The sequence below is a fragment of the Apodemus sylvaticus genome, chromosome 5 (assembly GCF_947179515.1).
Source record: "Apodemus sylvaticus chromosome 5, mApoSyl1.1, whole genome shotgun sequence".
NCBI classification, from domain to species: Eukaryota; Metazoa; Chordata; class Mammalia; order Rodentia; family Muridae; genus Apodemus; species Apodemus sylvaticus.
The window spans coordinates 93,210,871-93,232,677 of NC_067476.1; the positions used below are offsets into that span (position 1 = coordinate 93,210,871).

General features: G+C 36.1%; 1 protein-coding gene and 1 pseudogene across 1 annotated transcript in view; one reads left to right on the forward strand and one right to left on the reverse strand.

Moving 5' to 3' along the window:
- The window catches only part of LOC127684876 (uncharacterized), a 204,288-nt gene that overhangs the window by 66,493 nt on the left and 115,988 nt on the right, over window positions 1-21,807 (reverse strand). Inside the window, 8 exon segments of the mRNA XM_052181666.1 lie at window positions 676-739; window positions 1,289-1,322; window positions 10,165-11,123; window positions 13,942-13,997; window positions 17,031-17,103; window positions 17,194-17,222; window positions 18,889-18,982; window positions 20,473-20,543. Coding sequence (XP_052037626.1) covers window positions 676-739; window positions 1,289-1,322; window positions 10,165-11,123; window positions 13,942-13,997; window positions 17,031-17,103; window positions 17,194-17,222; window positions 18,889-18,982; window positions 20,473-20,543 — 1,380 coding nt within the window.
- Window positions 4,829-8,044, forward strand: LOC127686427 (microfibrillar-associated protein 1A-like; annotated as a pseudogene).

Genomic DNA, 21,807 nt, shown 5'->3' on the forward strand with positions numbered 1-21,807 from the left:
GTAAGATGGTACAACCACTTTGGAAATCAGTCTGGAGGTTCCTCAGAAAACTGGACATGACCCTTCCGGAAGACCCTGCTATATCTCTCCTGGGTATATACCCAAAGGATTCCCCAGCATGCAATAAAGACACATGCTCCATTATGTTCATAGCAGCCTTATTTATAATATCCAGAAGCTGGAAAGAAGCCAGATGCCCCTCAAAGGAGTAATGGATACAGAAAATGTGGTATATTTACACAATGGAATACTACTCAGCAATTAGAAACAATGAATTCACAAAATTTTTAGGCAAATGGTTTGATCTGGAAAATATCATCCTAAGTGAAGTAACCCAATCACAAAAGAATACACATGGAATGCAATCGCTGATAAGTGGATATTAATTAGCCCAGAAGCCTTGAATAACCCAGGCACAAATTGCATAAAAAATGACTCCCATGAAGAAGTATGGAGAGGGTCTTTATTCTGGAAAGGATTGATCTAGCATTGGAAGGGAATATAAGGACAGAGAAAAAGGAGGGAGGTGATTGGAGAAGGGATGGAGAAAAGAAGTTTTATGGGACATATGGGGAGGGGGAATCCAGGAATGGGAAATCATTTGGAATGTAAACAAAGAATATAGAAAATAAAAATATTAAAACAAAAATAAGGTATTCACTTTTAGCAACTCACATTTCGCTGAGCATGATTCAGTTACTGGAGTCAAGGCATTAGGATCATGTTTGTATTTTACTGGCTTTGGGACCTATAAGACAAACACTACTAAGTACAAAAGTAGTAATTCACCCTTTCATGTAAACAGAACAAAATATACATTTAATATAACTATTTTTCCAAGGTATTTTATTAATAGTTACCTTCTTAAACATTCAAAGAGAACATCTTTAAACAATTAAAAAATGGGACTTTCAGGGAGTGGGGGTCCAGAAAAGGGGAAATCATTTGAAATGTAAATAAATACATCAATAAATTAAAATATATATATATATTGAATAAAAAAATTAAAAAAAAACAATTAAAATGTGTATTTTTCTTTTCATTCAGACTTTTACTTGTTGTGCATGTTCTTTAACTTATATCTTGGGCTTGTCTAGAACTTACAAATTAGTTCAGGCCAGTCAAGAGCTCATGACAGCCCCACCCTCAGTCTCCTGAATGCTGAGATTCCATGTGAGTGCCATTACACCCAGCATTTTAATGTTGCCTTTTAAAACAAATATAGCATGTATTTTATAATACAGTGTTGTCTTTTATAAAATATATTGAATACATTTTTGTACAGTACCTTAAATTTTTCCGTAGAAATTGTCTTTTTGATTCTACAAATAGAAAAACACATTTTCAGATAACAACAAACAAAACAGGAAACTTTACCCTGTCACCTGCACTTTACATTTTGGTCCACAACTCTGCCTGCATTCTGAGGCCTGTAGGGACCAGAAACAACCAGATAAGAACCTGCCCCAAGCATTTGCCAGTCAAAGTTCCCTTAAAATATATCCAAAAGCCTTAAATTGCACCCTTCTCCATGGACTCCAATGTCTGGACCTAAACTCTGTCTACTTTTCTGGAGGCCACTCTGGCAACAGGATCCCTGGGTGCACTGGTTCTAGAGGCAAGACTGCAGAGGCCATTCAGAACACAAAACCCCAGAGAAGACAAGCACTGGATCTGGAGAGTTGCTATTCACCAAAATTGTCAGACCACTTAGGACAGAAGACAGAGAGGAAACAGGAATCCAGGGGGAAAACATCCAAACACACACACACACACACACACACACACACACACACACACACTCATTATTAGTTAATATCTCTCAACACCAATGGACTCAATTCCCCCTGTAAAAAGATAGACTATTTGAATGAATGTGAAAACAGGTCCATTGTTCAATACATATAAAAAACACCTCTCAATATCAAAGGTATACATTACCTCAACGTAAAGGACTAGTAAGAGGTTTTCCATGCAAATTGACCCAAGAAACAAACTGAAGTAGCCAAACCAATATCTAATATTATTACTTCCAACCAAAATCAATCAAAAAAGATGTAGAAGGTAAGTTCATACTCATCAAAAGAAAAATACATCAAGATGATGTCTTAATTCTAAACATATATGCCCTAAATTCAAGGACACCCACATTTGTAAAAAAAAAAATTACTAAAGCTTAAATCACATATTGTAAACAACATAGTAATACTACGAGACTTCAATATGTGGCTCTTACCAATGAACAGGGCTTCGAGGCAGAAAGTAAACTGAGAAATAATAGAGCATAGTCAAGAAAGTTCATACTAAGTACTTCCATAAAGAAATTAGAAAGAACTCATAGTAGTGACTTAACAACATATATTAAAGCTCTAGAACAAACAGAAGCCAACACACCCAGGAGGAGTAGATGACAGGAAAAATATAAAAATAAGGGATGGATTTAAAAGAAAAAGAAAGATATACAGAGAATACAAAGACCACAGTCCGGGAAACACAACAAGCAGTGGAAAGAGTCAGATATTTGTACCCACCTAGTGGACAGAAGCTGCTGACTTCTGTGGTTGAATTAGGAAAAGGCTGCAAGAAGCTGAGGAGGAGGATGAACAGTCTCAATTAACCTGGACCCCAGAGAACTCTCAAACAGTGGGCCACCAAACAGGCAGCAAATACTAGCTGATGTGAAGCCCCAACATATATACAGCAGAGGACTGCCAGATCTGGGTTCAGTCTGAGAAGATGCACCTTACTCTCAAGAGACTGGAGGCCCCAGGCAGTTTAGAGGTCTGGTTGGGTGGGGGTGGGTACATTCTCATGGAGACTGGGAAGTGGAGAGGAGTTATGGGCTGTGGAATATTCAGAGGATGGACCAGGGCAGCAATAAAATCTGGAGTGTAAATAGATAAATAACCAAAAGAAAAAAGAAAAAAAAGAATCAAAGAAACAATGATCTGGTGCTTTGAGAACATCAACAAGATAGACATACTAAAACATATAGAAAGAATATCCAAATTAACAAAATCAGGAATGAATAGAGGGTATAACAAAAGATACCAAGGAAATCCATAGAATCATTATGTCTTACATCAAACACCTGTATGTACTACAAAAAGTAGAAGCTCTAAACAAAATTATTTCTTTGATATCACTTTTGAAAGCTAAATAAAAATCAAATAAACAGTCTATACCTATAATCCTGAAGAAAATAGAATCAGCCATTAAATAGATGTTTTTAGGGTGGAATTCATCCAGAGCTTCCATGATTTCCTTCTTGTTTAGATGGACTATTACTCAGTTGTAATGTTTGCAGATACCCTTCACACTTTTGATTTGCATTACTCAGTTGTAAGGGATGATGAATATTTTTGAAATTTATTTAATTATACTTTTCTTTGTTTGAGTACTCTCTATTTAGATTTAATGCCTATTTGATTTTTTTAAAATGGATCCTCTGGAATTTTCATCCTTTCTTTTTTATGTCTTTTATATATGCTGGATATTATTCAATTCTTTTCTAAATGTATACCTGTCAAAGATTCTTTTACATTCTGTGGGCTTCTTTACCAAGCTGATGGTTTATTTAGCTGTGCAGAAGCATTTAAATTTCATAAAGTTAGATTTTGGTCTTTATATTTAGGCAAATGGAGTGCTATTCAGAAAGGTTTTTCCTACAACTATTCATGCATAGTAATACAAATGTTATGTTTTGTTTTCTAGCAGTTTCAGTATTCAACTTTCACAGTTATATCTTTGATCCACTTGGAGACTTTTGTTTTGTTTTGTTTTTGTTCTTATTTTTTGTATGTGTGCATGCAATGTGAGAGATGTGGTTTGTATTTTTTTCTTCTGTGTTTGGACATCCAGTTATCTCAGCATAATTTGTTGAATATTACTTCTTCTAGCTTATGTTTTTGTCATTTTTTGTCAAATACCAAGTAATTAAAATGACCTGGGTTTTCAATTTTGTTCTACTGGACTAACTTTAGGTAAAACTGATCATTTAATTTTAACACTTTATAACCATAGAATGTTTGTTTTCGAGAGTCTTTCATTGAAGGTTTAAAATTTGTTATTATAGATGTCTTTCATCTCCTTGATTGAGTATATTCTAAATGCCATTTAACATGTTGATGAATAATGAAATTTTAGCACAAAAACAATAAAGTACTGTTCAATCTTAAAGAAATTTGCTGTTAAATAGCTGTATCTGCAAAAAGTTAGATAATAGTGAAATAAACCAGACTCAGATGGACAAATCCTATATACCTTTCTCATCTCTGGTTCCTAGCTATAGATACTAAGATGTGAGAATAAAACATGTTATAACCACAAAAATGAAGAAAATGCAATAGGGCAATAGAGGGAGTAAGAGCCAAGGAAAAGAATAGAGAGTGGACATTATACGAGTTTGGAAATGGCAAATCGTGAAGTGCTCCATTGTGAAAATGGAAAGGCATCAATACCTACAGGGAATGAGAGACAGGGTGAATAATCCAAAGGTTGTCTGATTAAGTTACATATTTAAAGGAAGTTAAGGACTTAGGCTGACAATTCCCTCTACATAAAACAAAAATTAACCAAAACCTGAGTACTAGGCACGAGACACCCTCCTTTCATAAGGTTGGTCTAGATAGTCCAAATGAGTCCAAATATATATTATTGATGTAGCCCTTAGTTGCCTGACAAGAATTGAGTGTGGGCCCATATTGCAGAAGACATCTTACACTTAGGACCGAAGATCCCGATCATTTGAGTTTAATCTGACATGAAAACTCCTTTCCTGTGGTCTAACTTTCATGGCTCTTGAAGTTAGTATGTAAGCTCCCAAAGGATGGAACAATTTACAACCTTACCTAGGTACAGCACCACAAATACCAGAATTTTTAGACATGCATTAGTGTTGAGTGGCATTCACCTCTTGCTAGCAAACAACAGCTAACTGTGGCTTAACTTTCATATTTCCTGAAACTAGAACATAAGGTCCCAAAGAAGGGCAGCCATTAAACAGCCCTAGCCAGCTACAACACCTACAAAATATGGCAAACGCCACCATTTCACGATAAGTGCACAATAAGTGTCATGCACACGTTGCTAGCAAGCAGCAGTCTTTTGTGATCTCATTCTCAAGGTTCCTGAGTATAGTATGCAAGAACCCAAAGGATGGAGACCCTTAAACAGCCCCACTTATGTACAATACCTATCCACCATGACAAATACCACTATTTCAAGATATGCATAAATGTTTAATAAGTGTCATTCACAGGTCAGTATTAATCAACAGGTATCTTACTTAGACTTACAATATATTCTGCAGGAGGGAAGTCATACCTCTTCCTAGAAATCTAGCCAGTTTCCTGGGACTAGTGAGAAACTTACACAACCAAATACTGGTGCAACTTATATAGGCCAGCACAATTCTTTACAAAATTCTAGCTTATCCCTAACCCACAGATAGGTTTAATTACCATACCTCATCCAAGAAACTTCTCCTTACAAAATAAAGAGACCATCACAGAAAACCAACTAGACACAATGTATATAGCAATAGGTTTGCTGAAGCCAACTTCAATGGACACATCTACGTCATAGTTCCTGTATCTGTGGCTCAGGAAACAACTTAGGAGAGGGAACATCAAGTTTAAGAGTCAAAATACCAGGGATTCGGCTGCCAACAACTCTAGACATGTCTTGCATAAATTAGACTAGAATGCTGGAAATATCATTGGATATTAATGTGGAGAGGGGAAAATTTCCCTGTGTGTCACACCTACACAAAACAAACAACAAGCAACAACAGCAACAAAACCTATTGACAACTAATGACTGTTGGGATGAAGAGAGTTAGCTTCTACCAAGGATAAGCAAGCCTCCATTTGGTTGTCCAATGCTGGGTAGTCAGACATGATATCACATACACACACAAGAAAAAAAACAGAATAAGCAAATTATATTAAGCACACACACACACACACACGCACACACACACACACACACACACACACACACACAAATAATAACCAAATAAAACAGGGCCATCAACGTATGAGTGCTGGGGATATGGCAGGGAAGCTCTGGGTTGGATTTCTAATGGACTGAGAGGGAGGAAAAGAAGTAGGGAGAGGCACGTGATTCCTCTTCAATTAAAAAGAAACTTTAAGAAAGGTCTAAGGAAAAAAAACAATTTACTAAGACAAAAATATAATAAAAAATCCAATTCCTCTTAAGTAAACCTATTAAACAGGAAAACATGAAATATTTCATGACATGAAACTTTTATTTAATGCTGCTCTATCAAGAAAAAGTGATTTTTAAATCTACAGTTAATAGAATGTTTCAAGACAGATAAGAAACAGTTCTTTATCACTAGGCCAACACAGCACAATATAGTTAAATAAATACTCTACATGTAGGAAAGAGAAAGCATCCCAATTATGGAACACAGGAAAGAATAAATATCATGGGAATCATGAGAACAATATCTGAACAAAGAGCTGGGAACAAATGCATTGTGTCCAAATGAGAGAAATCAGCAAAGCTCTTGGTACTGACTGGAGACAGTGAAGGAAACCAGTGATAAGGCAACACACCAGAAAACCATGCAATGAGACGGCAGTCCTCAGGAAACACGAGGATCCCAAATAATGAGCCAATAATGAGCCTAGTAAAGATACCTAGATTGGTCTCTTCTTCACCTGCTTGCCTTGTGGGACTGAGAAACTTCTAGATTCTCGGACTTCTATTCACAGCTGCTGCCTACCATTGCTGGGGAGTTGGAGTACAGACTGTGAGATTTCAATGGAAAACATGAAGGTAAAACGTTACGTGTCCAGAAAGAGACCAGATTATGCCCCTATGGAGTCCTCAGATGAAGAGGATGAAGTATTTCAGTTCATTAAGAAAGCCAAGGAACAAGAAGCAGAGCCTGAGGAACAGGAGGAGGAGACCTCCAGCGACCCCAGCCTTCAGCATTTACAGAACCACATTAGTGAAGATGTGGAAGAGAGATTGGCTCCACACAGAAAAGAAGTGGAACCTGAAGTAGTAAGAGAAAGAGTAAGGAGTAATAGGAGAGCAGTGAGGGAGGGGAAGGAATTGATGGTGAAAAACATAGAGCGGTGCCTCAGCAGGATGCATAAGCTAGCACAAGAGAGAGAAAAAATGAAGAGATGGAAGTCATGGAAGTGGAAGATGAAGGCGCTCTGGGGAGAAGTCTGAGTCAGAGTCTGAGTGTGAGGAATAAACACACAGTGAAGATGAAATTGGGTCTTGACTTAAGCCTGTCTTCATTCGAAAAAAGGATTCGGTGACAGTTCAAGAAAGGGAGCTGAAGCGTTAAGACAGAAGGAACTAGAACAAGAAGCAAAGTGCATGGCAGAGGAGAGGCACAAGTACGTACTCAAGATTGTAGAAGAAGAGACCAAGAGAGAGAAGGAGGAGAACAAACCTTCACTTGTTGTCCTGGACACACTCAAAACTGAGGATGAAAAGGAGAAGGAGGAGGAAGAGGAGGATGAGGAAGAGGGAGGAGAAGGAGATGGGGAGGAGGAGGAGTTGGAGGTGGCTTGGAAAGTCCAAGAACTCAAAATAATCAAGCAGCAGAGAGAAGACCAAGAAACTCTTGAAAAGGAAGACGCAGACATTGAATGCATGAGAAACCTGATTGAGGAAGAAAGGTTTCCTGACCTTCCGGCAAATGGCAAAGTCATTACCAACAAAGCAGTTAAAGGCAAATATAAGAGTTTTATAAAAGTATTATCACCAAGATGCCTTCTTGATGATGAGGATGAAGAAATATCCAAGAGAGATTTTAATGCACCTACTCTTGAGGACCATTTCAGCAAAACCATTCTTCCAAAAGTCATGCAGTCAAGAATTTTGGACGGTCTGGTCACAGCAAGTACACCACCTTGTGGATCAAGCTATCACTTCGTTTGACACAACATGGGGCCAAGATAGTGCCCAGAACACAAAAGTCTTTACACAAAAGGTAGCAGGGGTACAAGATGCATTTGAGCGGCCATCTGCCAAGAAGAGGAAAACCACCTAGTCTTCAACTACTTATTCCAGCTGTGGGACACACGGCGATCCGGCCTTCAATTTTCTTAAACTATTATTCACATAGTTCTTGTATAGAGCTTTCCAGACTTGCAGCCTTATCTTGTGTTTGAAGGTGCTTTGTAAGAGGTTTGAACGAATACTGAGAAACCCACAGAAAAGCACTAGCCAAGTGAATGAACATAAAGAAAATGAAAAAAAAAAGATACCTAGATTGGCTTAGTGCATTAACAAAAGTATCCAATTATCTGAGTACTCCAACAAATAGACCTTACTGGGAAAGGAACTCATGGACCAAGATTAAAAAGAATGGATATCTATCTGCCAACTGCATAGAAACCAAAGAAAATGGGCACAGCATGCTGATGTCTGATAGTAAACTCACAATCAGGGCACTACATATTCACAGAGAACATACAACTGAAACATTTATTGAAATATCATTTTTCCATGGATACAATCCTCAAAGTAATACCGATGCTAATTTGGGTTTCAATTATCAACACACAATTATTAGGAAGAAACAGATGGATCTAACAATTAATAGTTCTGTTCATTAGGAAATAAAACAACCCTGAGATTTCACGTTACACTAGTCAGAATGGCTAAGATTAAAAACTCAGGAGAGAGAAGGTGTTGGCGAGGATGTGGAGAAAGAGGAATACTCCTCCACTGCTGGTGGGAATGCAAGTTGGTACAACTCTGGAAATCAGTCTGGCTGTTCCTCAGAAAACTGGCCATAACACTTCTAGAGGACCCTGCAATACCACTCCTGAGCATATACCCAGAGGATTCCCCGGCATGCAATAAGGACACATGGTCCACTATGTTCATTGCAGCCCTATTTGTAATAGCCAGAAGCTGGAAAGAACCCAGATGTATCGCAATGGAGGAATGGATACAGAAAATGTGGTATATTTACACAATGAATACTACTCAGCTATTAAAAACAATGAATTCATGAGATTTTTAGGCAAATGGTTGGAACTGGAAAATGTCCTAAGTGAGGTAACCCAATCACAAAAGAGCACACATGGAATGCAATCACTGATAAGTGAATATAGTTCAGAAGCTCTGAGTACCCAAGACACAATTCACATATCAAATGACTCCCAAGAAGAAGGAAGGAGAGGTCCCTGATCCTGAAAAGGTTTGTTCCAGCATTGTAGGGCAGTACCAGGACAGAGAAGTAGGAGTGGGGTAGATCAGAGAACTGGCAGAGGGAAGAGGCCTTAGGGGACTTTTGTGGAGGGGGGAGCCGGGAAAGGGAAAATCATTTGGAATGAAAGCAAAGAATATAGAAAAAAACAAAAGGAAATAGAATTCTAGCAAGCAACTTCTTTTCACAATTCTCCAGATGTTGAAGTATTACAACAAAATTTGCTTGAAACATGTTATTAAAGTGGATGTTTATAGCACCTTTTAATTGTGAAATAATAAGTCCACTATCTATTGAAACTCATCTTTAAATGTTCATGTACTATATTTTTATGTGAGTATAATAATTTAATTCCTTACTGATGATTATTTTAAGTAAAACTCTATAACTTGATGATGACTGAATAAATATCCTTGTTTTGTTTACATGTTCCTACATAAAAAGTCATTATACTAAATATTCTTCAACTGAGTTTAATATGTATAACATGTCAACTTTTCTACTAAGCCTAACACATATAATATATATTGTCAGCATGTACATGCTTGTGCTTAAAAGTAATGTTTTTCTGTTTTAAAATAACCCATTTTCAAAAGTTAAATTCTTAAAACTAAAAAGTGATATCTTTGAAATGTGTCTATCACTGCTACTAAATTATGATTCAAAATTGATATGCACACTAGTCTGTAAATAATTTTTCCTTAAAATTGGCAGTCATTGTTATTATCTTCTAAACAAAATGCGTAAATATTAATTGAAAACAATGTTATCTAATTTTATTATTTATGGTTGTATATTTTGCTATGGTGGTTGGTTGATTTTTTTTTTTTTTTGGCTGTCCATTCAAGATTATCCCTAGATAAACCATATCTGTTAGGTACGCACATTCTCACAAATTATAATTTATTTGAAAGGCGGAAACAATACCTACTATCAAATCTTCCTGGTCTTACCCATCTTGCTCCTCTGCTTCCTCAACAGGAGATTGCTGCTTTCCCTCCTCCACATGCTTTTTTTGTAGACTGATTCTTCCTTTTGTAGAGGTGGCAACAGCAACAGGTGCAGCAGTAGGAATATCAGAAGAAGCAACAGCTGCAACAGCAGCAGTAGTACCTGTAGGAACAGCAACAGCAGCAGCAGCTGCTGCAGCAGCAGCAGCAGCTACAGCAGGTGAAGCAGCAGCATGAGTAACAACTGCAGCAGCAGCTGCAGTTGCAGCAGCAACTGTAGAAGGGGCTGCAGCGGACTCTGGAGCAGCAGGCAGAACACAAGGGGTGACAGCAGCAGCAGCAGCAGCAACAGAAGCCACGAGAGCAGCTGCAGTTGCAGGACCAGTAGCAGCAGCAACAGCAGCAACAGCAGCAGAAGCAGGAGCAACAGTGGGAGCATCGGAACCAGCCTCTGCAGTGACAGCAACAGCAACCACAGCAGCAACAGAAGCAGCAGAAGAAACAGCAGTGAGAGAAGCAGCGGCCAATGAAGTCACCGCAGCAGCAGCAGCACCTGCAGCGGCAGCAGCAGCAACCACAGCAGGGGCAGCATCTGGGGCACCAGCGGCAGTTGCAGCAGGAACAGCAGCAGCAGTGGCAGCAGTTGCAGCAGCAACGGGTACAGCAGAACTGTCAGGTGCAGCCCCAGGAGCAACATTAGCAAGAGCATCAATAGCTGCAGTGGCAGAAGCAACCGCAGCAGCAGCAGGCGCAGCAGCAGCAACAACTGCAGCTATAGCAGCAGAAGCAGCAGCAACTGCAGCGGCAGGAGCAGCTGTAGCAACAACAGATGCTGCAACAATAGCAGCAACAACAGAAGCAGTAGAAACATCATGAGCAGTAGCAGCTAATGCACAGCCATAGTAGGATTGAGTCACATCTTCTGTTTCATTGCTTGTGCATTTCTTCCTGGTTGCTTCAACCTTTAATAAGAGTTGAATACAAAGGGTATCAGTCTTTTTCATTATAAAGAGCCCCTCCCAGTAGTCTTTGTGAGTTGATTGTTGAATTATATGAATTTACTTCATAAAACCTTTTTGTGCTTAGTTTCCCAAAAGATAGAATGGGAAGTATGGCAGATTGTGTTTCATTTATATCTGAGTGAAAATATTTTATTTTTAATTGCTATATAGGACTCTCCTCCTTTTGAGCTTTCCCTTACATGAGAGGGAAAACTCAGTGTGTGTTTTGGTAACTAATATTTCTAACTCCTGTATAACTTATATAATAGACACACCTATCTTAGCTTCAGAATCCATCTATAAAATTCACCAAATTACCAACTTTAAACAGTGTAGCTGACAACACAATTTGATGTTCTTTGAAAAAGTTGGGGAGCTGAATACATTTCTACTTTAAGCATGCCTTCCAATTTTTTTTCTGTCCTTAATTCTACATACATTACAATTTAGTTTTCTATTTTGGAGTTTTACCTCAAACTTTTAGCCAAAACTTTAATGTGTTAAAGTGATGAAACCACATGTATCAGAATTTACAAACAAAGCCATACAGCAGAAATAGCTAATTTCTTCTAATTTACAAATGGGGTACAGAGCTAAACAGAGAATTTTCAGTAGAGGAATCTCTAATGGCCAAGAAGAACTTAAAGAAATGTTCAAAGTCCATAGTGATCAGGAAAATGGAAATCAAAATTGCCCTAAGATTCCATACACCAATCAGAATATCTAAGATCAAAACCTTAAGTGATATCACGTGCTATCCAGGCAGTCGAGAAGGAGGAACACTCCTATACTGTTTAGGGGTATTGTAAACTGGTACCATCACTCTGGAAGTCAATCTGGTGGTTCCTCAGAAAATTGGCAATAGTTCTACCTGAAGACCCAACTGTACCACTCTTGAGCATATACCCAAAAACTACTCTATCCTTCTACAAGGACATGTGCTCCACTATCTTCATAGCAGCTTTATTCATGATAGCCAGAAGCTAGAAACAACATAGGTATCCCTCAAATGAAGAATGAATAAAGAAAATATAGTTAATTTACATAATAGAGTACTATTCAGCTATTAAAAGCAAGGACATTATAAACTTTGTAGTCAAATGGATGGAACTAGAAAATACAATCCTGAGTGAGTTACCTGAGACCCAAAAGACATACATGGTATGTACTTACTGATAAATGGATATTAGCCAAAAAGTACAGAATACCCATGATACAACTCACAGACCATATGAACATTAACAGGAAGGAAAGCCCAAGTGACTATGCTTCAGTTTTACTTAGAAGATAGAAAATGACTGGTGGCAGAGGGAAAGAGGGACCTGGGTAAGAGAAGGGAGGAGGAGGGAAAAGGGGGGTTTCAAGATCAGGTATAGGGGAGACAGGAAGGAAGCTCAGAGGCTCGGGAGAAGGAATGAAAATATGTAGCTGCAGAGGGTGGGCAGGGGAAAAGTTCTTGAAAGCCCCAGAGTCCTTGGATATGAGAGGCTCCTAGGATTCATTGGGGATAACCTTAGCTGAAATGCCCACCAGTGGGGAGATGGAACCTGAAGAAAACATCCCAATTTTTAGACTGGGCACCCAGTGGAGGGATGGATCAAGCCAACTACCTTTAAGATTTTTGACCCAGAATTGTTCCTGTGTAAAAAAATAATGCAGGGAAAAAACTGGAGTACAGACTAAAGGAAAGGCCATCCTGTTACTGGCCCAATTTGGGATCTATCCCATCCAAACCCTGAGATAATTTGTGCTTGCAGACTGGAGCCTAGCCTGGCTGTCCTCTGAGAGGCTCTACCAGCACCTGATAAAGACATATGGAGATACAGCCAACTACTGGACTGAGGTCGGTGACCCCTATAGAAGAGTTAGGGGGAAGGACTGAAGCAGCTGAAGGAGGTGCCAACCTCATAGAAAGACTAACAGTATCAACTACCCTCACCCGTCAGAGCTTCCAGAGTCTGAACCACCCACCAGTCAAAGAGCATTAACAGACTGGTCTGAGGCCCTCAGCACACATATCAGAGGATTGCCTTGTTTTGCCTCAGTGGGAGATATGCAATTAGTCCTGTCAAGACTTGATGAACCCATGGAGGGGGGTACCCTGGGGATGGTGAGGTGAGGGTAGGTAGATGAAGGTCATGGGTGGGTTATTAGGTGTAGGAACACCTCAGAGGCAAAGGGGGGGGCATGAGGTGAAGAATTCTGGGAGGGGGACCAGGAAGGGAGGAAATACTTGGAATATAAATAGATAAAATAATTTAATAGAAATAAACATGTTTTTACAGAAAAATTCAAATGACTTGCTTTTTGCTTACTTTTGTGTAAAAGGTAATATGTGTAGAAATAAGTTTGTTTGTCAGAACATATGCCAGTAGAAACACTGGCACAGTAAAAATAAATGAGGAGCATACAGCATGATGAGATTTTAGCATCTCTTGGTACTTCATGGTTTTTACACAGTTTTCAATTGTAATTGTCCTTGTTTGATGGACATTTGACCCTGCATCTCCATGAACAGAACCCCTGAACTCACAGAGCAGAGACTCTAGCAGAGTCCTTAGTTGTTACCTACCGTAAAGTTTATTGTTTGTGCCTCAAGAGTAACTATAGCCCTTTAAGAAGGAAACATTTATCATTTAATGACATGTATAATACATTATGAAATTATAGCCTATTTTCCCCACTGAGAAGTTTTAAAACATAATTTGATTTACATCACATTGTTTTTGAAAAAAGAAAACACATTTATGTTAGACTTTTAAGTTGACTGTTTACATACCAATGGATGGTTATTTTTGCTGTCATCGCACAGGTTTTGGTCATCTTCTAGCATCACTGTTCATAATTAATAAACATCTTAGTTATACCACAAATGACATTAAAGGAAGCAGCATATTGTAAGGATAGTTAAATATTTTTAAATCTGCAATAATAAATCCTGTTTTTATTTCCATATTTGAGTATTTCAGCCCAGCTTATTTATCTTTATCTGACATCATTATGTTAGGAGATATTTCTGATTATCTAAAACTTTAATACACTCTTTTGAGAAACACAAAATATTTTTTGGTTTTAGGTAAATAGAACTGAAAAAGGATTTAGTCACACTTATATCCACCTGACATATATGAGCATGATTCTTATTTTTAATTTTAAAAATAAAATTAAATATAAGAAGTCATATACATATATATACATATGAATTCACATGTATAGTATTCAATACTTTGAAACAGAAGCATTTAAACAGCATTGCAAGCATTTGAGTTATTCTCCTGTCTTCCTGTTTATACATAGTTTTCATTCACTTGTTCCCTCTAGTGAAAACTTTTCTTGCTTCTTTTAAGGTCCATTTGACTTTCACAGGTTTTCCTTCATTATCTTTTGTAGAATGCTAGGTATCTCTTTTGAATTAAGTGAATGGCTATTCTCATTTTTCTACTTTAGGTTTACCACCTTAACTTTGTTTACAAGTCTGTCCCTTTTACTCCTGCACAGGTAGATTACACCTTTCCAGTCATCTTTGAGTAAAATTTGCTGTTTCTTATTCTCAGTAGCAGTTGAGGTCCTGTTAAATGTAAGGTGCTGAAGATTAAAAGCTATGAAAAGTTTTAGGGATGATATACTAAGGACAGATTGAGTTGAAACTTGTAAAGGATCTTAGGCAGATCGGACAATGTGAAGCATGAATGGTAAGAGTAAAAGAAGTATTCAGTAAAATATAATCAGCAACTCCAAGAAATGATGATTAATTCATACAAAAGGGAAATGCAACAGGTAAGAATAAGTAGTAATTAAGTTATTTTATGAATAATTTATTACATATGACATTTTGATTCGTATTCAGGGAGTAGTTTTTGATGACAAGATCCATAAAGGGTCAACTATTTTACATATTTATATTTTATAATGCAATTTGTTGACATATAGTTGATTTCACGATCTATTAAATACATTCAATAAATGGGTTAAAAAAATCAAAGCCCATGCATGAAGTAGGTAATAGCTAGTGTTCATGGTACTAGAAAATACTCTTAGCACTGGCAAGGGAGAGAGAAATGTGAACACTACCCCAACTACAAACCCTGAAAAGTACAATGGTGATACTCATGGAAGATTGGCTAGTGTAATAGTGGCACAAAGCTTGTGGAAGTAAACAATCAATTTAATTGGATTTAAGGCCAACATCATGAGATGAAATCCATCCTGATACCTCTCTCATGGGTCAAAACCTAAAATTAGACAGGCCAGGGACATAAACTAAGAAAAAATATTAAAAGGAATGTAGCAATCAAATGACGTCTAATAGAATTCTTCTATACTCATTGATAAATTCTTGCTCAACCGTCATCAGAATTTTTTTTCCTACAGCAGATGGGAACAAAGAGAGAAACTACAGCCAGCCATTATGCAGAGAGTAAGAGGCCTTGGAACATTCATTGGACACACTCAGGAAACCATGTGGAAGAAGAAGCAGAAAGAATGTTAGCCAGAGGAAATGGCTAAGGGAACAGGTTAGCAGGCTAAGAGAACTGGTCCTAAAAACAGCAGGACCTACACAAGTGAACTGAGAAGGTCTATGCAACATGCAGAGACCTAAATGGGTCTGCACCAGATGGGGTACCAGCAGACAGAGTAGACACTAGCCACTGCTGCTAACCCAGAAGTTACCTCCAATTAACAACCACTCACGAATAAAATTAATTCTTTCTAATGGATTCTCATACATATTCAAACAACTCCTAATGGTAGGGCATAATGCTTTGATTTTATTTTTATTTTTATTTTTATATTATAAGCCTCCTGCTTATATGCTATGGTTTGAGGGTTTTGTGTGTGTGTGTGTGTGTGTGTGTGTGTGTTTTATGGGATTTTAGTGTGTGCCAATATGTCTGTACGTGTATATGTGCTTCTTCTGTCATTGTTGTCTTGACTCTTGGTTTTCCTGTTCATTTGTTTCTTTTGTCTTATTCAGGTTTGTTTGTTTGGTTGGTTCTATCCTATTTTTGTTTTGTTTTCTATAATTTATAAGTATTTTTTTTGTTTTCTAATGATAGAAAGCAAGAAAGTTCGTAGATTTGCATACATGGCAAGGAGGGGATATCTGGGAAGATTTGGAGAAAGGACAATTCTAATGAGTACATTTTATTGAAGAATCTATTTTCAATAAAAAGAAAATAAAGAATATGAAGGGATCTTGCTTTTGTTGCTAAAGTTATCTTCAAACACCTGAGATCCTAAAGTGCTTTGTTTTCAGGCTAGTATATATACAAAATTGAAAATTTATGAAATGGTATTTTTATACTATGGGAAATTTTACACTTTTTAAATTAACTCCAGTAGATATAATAAATATGGGTATTTGGGGTTGGAATATTAGCTATAGAAATAAAAAAGAAATACCTAAAAATGTACTTATTTATAAAACATTTTCATAGATTGCAAATACTGTGGTTAGACATCATTCAAATTGACATCTTTGTTATTTAGGACAAATCATTTTTCACATTTGGAGGACAATTAAGTAAAAAAAAAATGAGAACACTCTTTCCATTTCAGATGTTAAAATGCTTCTCTCCACGTCCCCCCATATCCTTCTTTATTTCTCCTCAGAGAAGGGGAGTGGAGGGAGAAGCTGAGAAGAGAGGAGAGAGGGGAGACTGTCATCAGGATGTAAAGGAAATAAATAAAATTAACGAAAAAATTTAACCATAAAAATTAAAGAAAAAACTAATGTCTAAATTAATAACTTACATTATCAAAATAGAAGCCTGAAATACTTATGTGAAAAAGTTACAATCTTCATGTTAATGTCATCATTAAAATATTAAATAAAAAATTCTTTCCAGAATAATTTTGCAAAGTTACCTGGTGTCAAAGTTTTTATTTCCTGTCTTTCCAATTTTGCATTTGGGTCAAACTCTTTTATTTCAGTGGGATTCTGGATGAGATTTGAGACAAGACATTTGGAAGTTAAATTATACTCCATAAAATACGATGAAATTAATGTGGAGAAAATAAAAATATTTACCTTACATGGAGTACATTTCTTGTGAGAATCTAGAAAAAATTAGGAAAATTTATAGTGATTAAAATGTAAAACAACTGTTATATATATGTACACAGAAATTATGAAAGCCATTCTTTGCAATTCACTTATAAATGGTTATTTTAGATTTGGATTTGAGAGGAAAATAATTCCTTTTTACCTTTGAGAATATGATTTTAATAAACTGAAAATTCTGATAACTTTAACTGAAATAGAAAAAGGACCATGTACAAACTGAACAGCTGATAGATGAAGGGAAAAGTGCTTTGTATTCAAAATCCTAATAATTGGCTTGATTGTGAATGTCAAAAGATAAAAGTTTATTTCTTTAATGGAACCTTTGCAACAAATAGTTCCATTATTATAATAATCTATCAAATCACGTTTTTGGTCCATAATTTAGAAATTGAAAACTGATGTTAATAATTTAAAAGAAAAGTATAATTTATTGTGCACAAAAGTTGTATAAATGAATAAACTTGTGTTATGGAGTTTAACAAATATTCACATTTGTATATGATAATTGTATGACTACATGTTCCATGTACTTTGTACATATGTTTTGTTTCTGATCAACATAGGTGTGAAGGAGTATAAGGTAAAATTGTCCTTTAGCAGTGATACATGCTTATGAAAAGGAAACACAATTTGTATTTCTAATAAAATTTTACATATTAACTTGTTAGGGATAGATAATTATGATCTAAAGAATGATGAATACTGATTATTCAAGGATGAACTTTTACAATTTTTTTGTTTTAAGATTATTATACATTAGTTTGACGTATGATCTTAGTCTTTTCCCACATGTGCTTTAGCATATCGATAGGTGTCATCATGTTTAGGTGATGATTAGGCAATCTTGTTGGTGAGATAGCCATGAACTTGGAAGAGAGCAGGAAGGAGTAGGAAGTGGGATTTTAGCTGAGACCCCATGGAATCTTAGCCTAAGGATTTTCATTTACAGCTCTCTGAAAATTGTTTTCATGCCATCAACTTCACCTGCAAGGATCCCCTCCACCAACAATTTATAGAACTTAAAATCCCAGAGATAAAAGACTGGCATGAGCATTGTTATCAGTATACACTTGGACCTTTCATTAATGTGTGAGTAGAGTTGTTTGCTAAGATTTGCGCAAGCCTGACTAAATATCTTCACCTATGCCTATAAGTAAAACAAAACTGTTTAAGACCATTATTTAAGATGTTAGCTAGACTCCAGAAGAAGAAAATATAAAAAGAAAAGGAAAATAATTCAGATTCATTTTTGACAAATTTGTGGTTTAAAACATCATTTATATTCATTGCACACTTAAAGCTTCCATCAATTATTTTATTTTCAACTTCCCATTATTTATACCTGTCAAACTTACTTTCATGCTCTCCATTATACTCTATTTTCCTATTCTTTAATTTCCTCTCTTCTTTCTAAGTACTTATCTTATAAAATTTCTAATATAAATATCTCACCATATAGATATAGTTCAGATCTTATTTCAACATTATAAATTTGAAATGTCATTGAAACTCTATAAAATATTTACCTTAGTACCACATCACACATATCATCTTTTATCTCATATTTGATAGGCAGCTCTAGGTTTATAAAATATATTGTTCACTCTATTATGAAAGAAAAGTATTTTTTGAAATGACTTATTGGTAACATACAACTACCTTTCCCTCGTCTACTTAGAATATTCATGGGTCTTGGAATCAGTCCCATCAGTAAATGGCGGATCCGCCTTGGTTGAAGGTACTTCACATTATCCTGCTAAAACAAATATCAGAACAAGTTTTATCAAGATTTTCTAATTATTCTACAGTAAAACAAATTAACTTGCTACTTTAAAGGCAAATATTCCATTATTTCATAGTCTAAATCAAGTATATTATTATAAAATATATGAAGAGTATATAGTATGTGCTGTCTAATCAAATTCATGTTTAAGGTAAGTAAAATGTAAATTTCATATTGAAGGCAGAATAACATATATTCAAAACCAAAGTATCAGTCATTTTCACACTCAAAAAGAAACAAACTTCTGGATGCAGCTTCATGTTTTTCACAAAAATTTTAGGCACTTAAAATTGATGTATTAAGTTTAATTTATTTGTACTTTGTGTTTCTTTGATTTTTATCATTAATTAAGTCATGAGGTCCCCTCCCTTCTCTCCTCTCAGTCCCTCCTCATCCTCCCATTCACTATCTTCCCTCCTCTTTTTTCTCCAAAAAGCTGAATCCTCCAATAGATATCAACTGGCCTTGGTATTTTAGTAGAGATCTGAATCTTGCCAGGTGTTCATTTGAACACTTTCTTCTTTGTGCATTGTAAGTACAAAAATTAGTACGGCTGTCTTAATTTTTCTACAACCTGCCTAAAATACTATATTTTACTTCATCTCCCCTTTAGTCATGATATATTTTCCCAACCATGGCATTTTTTAAAATATTTGAGGGTATTCCCTTATATCACACTACCAATACATCAATTATAGCACCTAATTTTTTTGTGTGAACCACTGAAAAGTGTTTCCTCAGAATTTGGTTATGTAATTAAATACAGCAAACAACCTCTTCTGTAATATTCACTCACTTCAAGTCACTTAGCAGATTTTCAATAATGAAACAGAAATAAGGTAAATCTAGCTGTGACTTTTGTCACAAATTGGAGGACAATGACTGGTCAAATCTTAGTATCCAAGAAACTAAAATGGCTGTAGGGATAGCTCAAGTACAGAACAGTCTATTTTCACAGTATAATTATGAGTCTACTGTTGCCTATGAAATATAACTTCTAATAATATACAACATCCACCTACAAGATTTGAATTAGGTCAAGATCTAATCTATTCTATGACCTTTCACATCAATGGCTAGTAGTATTCTCTCTCTCTCTTTCTCTCTCTCTCTTTCCGTCTGTCTGTCTCTCTCTCTCAGTTCTCTTAGGAAAAAATAAAAGTAAATTGACAATACTGTTTGGTATCCTACCACAAGGATATCTGTATACTATTGTTTATGTCTTCAGATAGTCATAACAAATGTTATCTTACAAGTTTACAATTAGCTAATTAAATAAATTTTAAAATGGGGGAATAAAACAATGAAACTTGCAAAACTCTGTAAATTCTAAGAAGTTACAAAATTCCTCACTAAATATATTTAAAATAGGTCATGTGAAAAATTTAAAACTTAGCGTGTCACTTGTTTATAAAAGAAAATAATAGGAATTAAAATCAAACCATTAAATTTTTACATACAGATGACTGAATGCTTTCGTTGCCATCAATTTTTCCTTGACTTTCCTCCAATTTCATTTGTAAGTCTTCTTCTATTGAAATAATTCATTATTTATTTAGTTTAATTATGAATAAAATCTTTAAAGTAAGCTTTACAAACAAAAATAATTGAAAACTTTTTATTAGATATATTCTTTATTTACATTTCAAATGATTTCCCCTTTCCTGGTTGCCCCGACCCCACCCCTGAAAATCCCATAAGCCATCTCTCCTTCCTCTGTTTCACAAACAACACTCTCTTGCTTCCCTGTCCTGGTATTCTCCTATAGAGCTGCATCAAGCCTTTCCAGGACCAGGGGCCTGTCCTGCCTTTGATGTCCAAAAAGGCCATCCTCTGCTGCCTATGCATCTGAAGCCTTGGCTAACACCATGTGTACTATCTGGTTGATATTTTTGTCCCTGGAAGTTCTGGAAGTACTTGGTGGCTCATATCACTGTTCCTCTACGGCACTGCAAACTCTTTCAGCTCCTTGGGTCCTTTCTCTAGCTCCCCCATTGGGGACCCTATGCTCAGTTCAATTGATGGCTTAGAGTGTCCCCCTCCGTATTTGTCATGCACTAGCAGAGCCTCCCAGGTGAAAACTTTTAATGATATTTTGTTTTGATTTTTCACATTTACAGTTTTGTTTCATTTAATTTTACCTGCATACAAACTGAAGTAGAAAACACAGATAACCAACAATAACTTCAGTATATTACAAAGATTCCATATTCATACATAAATATATGTTAAACACATAAGCAAATATTCACACAACCAATATAAATAAGCACGGGCTAAGAACCATAGCTGGGTAAAACAAGGTTTCAAATTCAATTTTTTGTCACATAACAGTCACTTTAGAAAGATTAAAATCTAATTGGTGTACATTATTTCCATTTCATCCCTTAGGCATTTTATAACTTAAATATGAAGTGATTAAATTTATTATTCCCACATCTTTTATATATAAGAGAATCTATTATAAATAAGAGAAGCTATGCTAAGACCCAGTCCTCCAAGTCATGTCTTTCTAGAAGTGATGAAAGCAAAAAAGATTAACAGCTTTTTCTCTTTCTCACCATCATGTTTCCATACCTCTGTTCCTCAGAACTGCTCATGTACCAGACACTCTACCACATAGTTAGTTGGAGACACTCTACTATATATTTAGTTTGGCCTTCTTGACACTCTCAGTTTAGAATTGAGACACTTCACATGATTCACAATGTAGTACAACCCATTAAGTTACATTACTTACTATACATTTTATATGCAACTTTTTGGTCCAGTAAAAGATATTACTCCCTCTGATT